This window comes from Corvus kubaryi, unplaced genomic scaffold (genome assembly GCF_017639235.1).
Source record: "Corvus kubaryi isolate FWS band 111438036 unplaced genomic scaffold, C.kubaryi_AGA036_p1.0 37382, whole genome shotgun sequence".
Taxonomy (NCBI): domain Eukaryota; kingdom Metazoa; phylum Chordata; class Aves; order Passeriformes; family Corvidae; genus Corvus; species Corvus kubaryi.
In genome coordinates, this window is record NW_024581124.1 from 3,218,755 (window position 1) to 3,225,170 (window position 6,416).

Below are 6,416 nucleotides of genomic sequence, written 5' to 3' on the forward strand. Positions count from 1 at the left end.
CAGCAGATTAAATGAATACCAACTTTGGTGCTAAGTTAAGATGTTGCATATGAAAAGGAAAATAATCTTGAGCTGGAAGGATGCTGTAGGGCTTCCTATATCTCTTCCAGCTCTGGCTACATTTCTGTAAATAAACACTTGGATTAGTAGCAGAAGGTGGTATATGTTGGCAATGTTACACATGAATCTCTCTTTCTTTCTCTGTCTCCCAAGGGGCTATTGAAAATGGAACTTCTCTCTTTACTTATGACACAGAGTTCTTACTGAACAGTTTCTTTTATGGGGAAAAGCACAATGCTTCCTTTCTGCCCGTGTTTTCCCCTTATGAAGACCCTGCTGATCCCCTGGTAGAAGAGATGGTCTCACTCTGTGACTCTGACCCATTCTGCAGATTCGATGTCCTGACAACAAGAAGCCTTCAAGTGGGAAATTCCACAAGACTTTCCCATCAGAATCACAAGCTGCTGGTAGAACATCTAGAGCCAGGTGATGCAACATTCCAGGAAATATCATTACAGGCTCACAGGATATTCTGAGTTGGAAGGGAACCACTGGGATCATCAAGTGCAACTCTTAAGTGAACAGCCCATAAGGAGCACCACTATAGTTATTTCTACAGGGCATCTAAAGAGTTAACACTGTTTGAGGAGGCTTTGCTTAACTGTAGGTTCATGCACCTATAAATACTCTAATAGTGGGGAATCATCCTTGTACCAGGAAAACTCTGTACTGACGGAATACTTAGGCAAACTCAAATTTCTTTCCACTTCTTCCACTATAACACCACAGCATAGAACTTTATCTTCATTTTATACGCTTAATCTGTTTTCCTTGGACTTAAAAATAATTTTTAAAAGTAGCAGGAAGTATTGTCTTTCAGATAGCCTAAAAATCTTTGGTTTTCCATGAGTTGCCACTAAAATACCATTTGAAGCATTGTAATGGAGATTTGCTGGTCCAAATCCTAAATACTCTAACCAGATATGTCTCTTTTATTAGTGATTTCTTGTGGCTGGCTGGATCATCCAACCAATGGAAGCAAGAATAGAACTAACTACCTGCTGGGCTCAACCATCAATTTCGCCTGCAATCCGGGCTATGAACTCACTGGGTCACAGCAAAGAACTTGCCAAGTGTCAGGAGCCTGGTCAGGAGATCCACCCCACTGCAGGCCAGAAACAGGTCTGTTGCCTTTTAGACAGTAAGACATATTGTCACTAAAAAGTCATTATCAAGGACAAGGCAATCTCAGTATATCATAATGGCCCTTGACAAAAGCAGCTTCTCTTACTCAGGAAAACATCGGACATGAGATGTCTGAATTTCTAGAAAGACTATTATTCAAATCTAAATAACAGGTGACTCATGGTGTTTGTGTGCATTTTGGTGGGGGTTTAAAAGTTTTTGTTTTATCAAAGGGTACAGGTACCTGAAGGGTGGGTAAAAAGAGGATGGAGCCAGGCTTTTTTCAGTGGTGCCCAGGGACAAGAGCAGAGTGGCCTCTGCATGCTCTGAAACACAGAAGCTTCCCTCTGAACATCAGAAAACCCTTTTTTACTGTGATTATGATTGAGCACTGGCACAGCTTTCCCAGAGAAGTTACAGAGTCTCCCTTCCTGGAGATGTTCAAAAGTTGTCAGGTCATGGTCCTGGGCAACTGACTCTGGGTGGTCCTGCTTGAACAGCAGAGTTGGACAAAATGACCTCCAGAGGGCCCATCCCACCTCAGCTGTTCCACGATTCTGTGATTCAAGAGCAGACACACCCCACAGTTGTTGAACACTTTTACTCTTTTTTTCTAAAAGATTTTGTTATCTCAAAACATAATTCTATTATTCTATAGCAGTAAATGTATTGTGAATGATGCAATAGTATTTAGTATAAATAATATAAATTTATTACCCCTCTTGTGTTACTACTAATAGATTATCAATTAGCCTGGGATTGATGGATTTAGTAGCAGTTAGGCTGTCTCTATGATTTACAGAAAATGGCCCCAAATTTTCTTTTTATTCATTCACCACATACACTCCAAATGTCCTCAAGATGGCAATATTTCAAAGCACCAGGGTGATGCAAGGCCAGATGGCATGCTGAAGCACTTTTAATACAGAGTTAATAGTTCCCAAAAGCACTCATGAAATAATTCATACTAACAGATTCTCCATTATAAGACCCTTCCAAAGAAATGTGGAAAGTGCACTTCACATCAGCAATGAATTCCTGTCATGCTGACACATTTCATCAGCCTCTGCTGGCCTGTACCAATTGCTTGTACACTTCCAACACAGTTCTGAACATTTATTGATATTTGTAAGATGAACTGCAGTGAGTTTGGGCAGCAGACAAATTTGCAAAGGCCAGATCTTTAAAAGGCAGTGGCAAAACATTGTGCCAAGCTGAAAGCTAAGAATATTTTTCCATTGCTGCCATCAACCACATACATACTGGATAAGAGCCAGTCAGTCTCAATAAGCAAAACAGATGCTGACATTTACACTAGCAAAAGGGGGACAGAAAGGCAGCCCTGTGAAATCAGAGGAAAGGAGCTGGAAGATATGCAGTGACTGATTGCATTCAGAATGATGGAGACATGACACAGCTTTGTGGATAAGCAAACAAAGCCCACAATGTTTCCCAATGCTTTCCTGAAAGATGACAAAGAAAAACAAGGTGGGAAAGAATTTTTTTTTTATCTAACAAAGACCTTCCCCTCCTTACTATTTGATATTTGGGGTTCTAGTTAATTTGCAATGTGAACCAAAAATGATGGTTTTTATTAGCCTCAGGAAGTTGGAGTATGGCAGTGCTGTCCATAGCAGCAGGATACTGACAATACCAACAACTGATCGACATAATACAAAATACAAGTTTCTCCATTCTTTTTTTCTTACTGCTATGCCCCAACAATGGCATTTATATCTATCCTTGTCTCTCCTTCTTCCATAAGGTATTCTGCTAGATATCAGTGTTTGTGTGAGAAGGCTGTTTTATTGACAGGCCCAGGTCTCTACAGAGAAGAGAGGCAATACTGTTCAAAGTTTCTTTCACTTACATCTAAACTTCTCATACTTTTATAGCATGGACAGCTAGTACTTGCTTTCCACTAAATACATTTCTGCCTCTGGTCCAAGATATAGTTGAATTCCAGTGCCAGTTTTCTGTTATTTCTCTATTTGGCTGTTTTCTCTATTCTCCAACCCCCAAGCCTTCTCTTCTCCAGTACAGAAAAGGTCCTTGTGTTGTCAAAATCTGTTGTTCCTGAGGTCAGTTTTCTTTATTGTTTTTCTCTTTACACAGCAGCATACTGCTGTTTCACCAACACCCATTTTATCAAGTCCTGTGACAAAGACCTTCTTGACACCAGGAAAATGCTTACAAAATTAATGGACAGCCCTTCCCAGTTTCTGGGTGCCTGAATGGGTGACCACTGACACAGCCACTGTGATCAGCAGTCACATTTTTGCTTTGAGAGTGAAGTATTAAACACACACTTTCTCAAATTATTTCTTTCATGCTGGTCAAGAGCACAGGGCCCAGCCCTCTGTTATTCTAAGCTTACAGGTGTACTTCTCTACAGTGCTGTGTTCATTACACTGGCTGCAGTTCTGTGGCACATCAGATTCAATCTCTGCCTTGCAAATCACCAAGGTTTTTTAGCTGCTATACGCTTCCATTTTTCAAGAGATAGAACAGCTAAAATAAAGGCATGAGAACTAGGAAAATTGGATAGGAAAAGAGATGGAAACAAGAAAATGTAATGCCAGTTATTTTACAAAATCCATTTCAGTATTTTGAAACTTCAAATACAAATTATGTTGTTGCGCCTGCATATTGTTGTTTTTGAATTTTGCTTCCTTGGACTAAAGTTTCCATGGAAATCCTCTGCTAATAATTATTTTGCTATGCTTCTAATTACAATCCCACTGCAAGTCTTTCCAGTACCACAGCAACCTCTCTTCACAGAATATCACAAAGAAGAAGAACAAAGAAGCCATCCAGCAAAAGCAAAAAGGAGAATCTAGTAAAATCAGATGTAACATCCAGCTAAAAATCATAAGATATTAGCAATATATATATATATACAGTCTTTTTCTGTCTTTTTGAGACAGACAATAATTTGGTGATATTAAGGGCAATCTAGTTTTGTTTGTCTTTTGGGTTATTTTCTCTCCCCCCCCACCCCCCACCTCCTTTTAGATTTCCTTTTCCAGGCCCAGGCTCTGTGTAAATACAGTTCATTTTGAAAAGCTGTCAGAAATCTCATTAGTCTTCTGTGCTTTTTCTAAACACAAAGATTTCACAATAGAGGCAAATCACTGCTGGACTAACTACTTAACCCACCCAGAATGGTGGGTTCTCATCACCTGGCAGAGACTGGGTACCTCCCTGTGAAGGATGTGTAAGCTGAACATTAGGCCTTGTTCAGAAATTACTGGATGACAGACCAATGCTTGTGAAACAGTTTATTTCTTTCCTTAAACTTCACTATAAACCAACTTAACAGCTGAATAATCTGTTCTAGGATCACAGAAGTGTCTGTTATGTCACTCTGCCATCACTGTGTGCTAGGCTGTGGTTTGGGCAGCTCTTACTGCAGGTGTGACAAAGCGATGGAAGGAAGGGCTGGTAAAAATGAGCCCCGATGTATTAAGGCTCAAATACAAAATGCAGGAATCATTGTTTCTCCCAGACAGTTCATTCCAGATGCTGCATCTCCTAACTTCTATGAATATTGTCATGTGTCATGGTAATCTGCAACTGTTTAGTTGAATAAGAAAACAAAATGAGAATATTAATTCAAAATTTGTTTCATATCTGGTTTCTTTCTCCCTCTCAGGTGTCCTTATTAGGCAGTCACAGAATCAAGTTGACACTTTTCATGTTTTGGTGTGTTCAAACTCTTTGATGCAGTTCAGTGTACCCACATCAGAACAGTCACTTCTGCTCTCTTTTATCTAGATTATTAAGCAGCAAAGGTGGTTTCACAATTTAATGCCAAAATAGAGGTAATTTTTAAAGTAATCAAACTATATGGAATAAGGATTGAAAAAAAATTCAGTTGTTGGGATTGACAGTTCTACATCAATACTGCACATTCACAATGTTGACTACATATTAACCACCAGCCACCCTTGGTGTTAAAAAGCTTTTGCAGCCACCTGCTCTAACAGTCAAATGTAAGAATTCTGTGAGTTCCTAATCTTTACCAGTTTCAGAGAATCTGAAAGGGTAAAGGGTTGGAAGGTACCCCAGGACATCATTTAGTCCTATCCCCCTGCCAAGGGAGGCAGTTTGTTCCACAAATAAAGAGAACAGAAAAAATAACACTATACGTACAATTTCAAAAATCATCACGGGACTGCATTCAAACAGATATAAGAAATGTATATCAAAGTCTTCATGGGTTTTTTTGTGCTTGGTCTCTGTTTTTCAGATATCAAACAAGTAATTCTTATTGGCAGTGTATTTGGAGTAGTCGGTCTTGCAGTCCTGGCACGTCTGGCTTACTTATGCAGAAAAGAGAGGTAAGCCTTAATTGAACTGAAAACACAAATGAACCTCCTAAAGAAATAGCAACTGTTATGACCTTTTTAATAATAATTTAATAATGACCACTGGCAACAAACTGCCAGTGTGCTACAGGTAAAACAAAGTGCAACTGATCTATACACACTTATCAACTGTGTGTGCAACTGACTGGTGGAGAAAGAGGGCAGCATAGCAAATGAAAATGGTTCTGGCCTAGGAATACTGGCAGATTGAAATGGAGATATGGTTGATTTTCTGAACTTTGTTATCAACTGTTACAAAGTTTTATGCCTTCTCTGTTCCAGTGTCCGCAAGGAACAGAATGCCTGATAAAATGGAATGGAAATTGAGTGAATGGAAACACAATGGGGTTACAGTCCTTGGAAAGAAGACTGTATATGTGAGGAAGAACTAAATACTGCTGAACTTATCGTTAAAAAAAAGAGCACACCACCAAGCTAACAGAACACCGCTATTGTTTTCCAGTATTTCATCAGCTTAAAGATGCTACATTCACTAGGAATTCAGCTCAAAGAAAGAAGAATGTGGCATATTATGCTGTGATATTAAAATTTATGTGTAAAGCCATGCTACTATATGGAGTCCTTTTTATATGTGTCACAAATGCCAAACATAAGCATATTTTCCTCCTCAAAATCAACCTTACAGCTTTATATGATGGGAGGTTTCTGTATGCTAAAAGTGAGATGCATTCATACTGTGTATTGATACAATAGTTAAGGCCTACAAACTGTATTTTGTTTCTTCCCTTTCAGAATAGCAAATTGTTCTCTCCCTGTATGGGTTGCTATTTGATTACACAGCAATGGTGTAAAGGGGCTACAAGGACCTTTGTCTCCTTCTGTTCTCGACACAGCAACTTT

At 39.2% G+C, this 6,416-nt stretch overlaps 1 protein-coding gene across 2 annotated transcripts in view; it reads left to right on the forward strand.

The window, feature by feature from the left end:
• SUSD2 (sushi domain containing 2) overlaps window positions 1–6,120 on the forward strand; it is a 19,038-nt gene extending 12,918 nt beyond the window's left edge. For both annotated transcript variants that reach the window (XM_042034942.1, XM_042034943.1), the window contains exons 13-16: window positions 214–486; window positions 1,000–1,182; window positions 5,438–5,528; window positions 5,838–6,120. In XM_042034942.1, the coding sequence (XP_041890876.1) occupies window positions 214–486; window positions 1,000–1,182; window positions 5,438–5,528; window positions 5,838–5,862 (572 nt within the window). In that variant the 3' untranslated portion in view covers window positions 5,863–6,120. The remainder of the gene's footprint in view (window positions 1–213; window positions 487–999; window positions 1,183–5,437; window positions 5,529–5,837) is intronic.
• The last annotated feature ends 296 nt before the right edge of the window (window positions 6,121–6,416 follow it).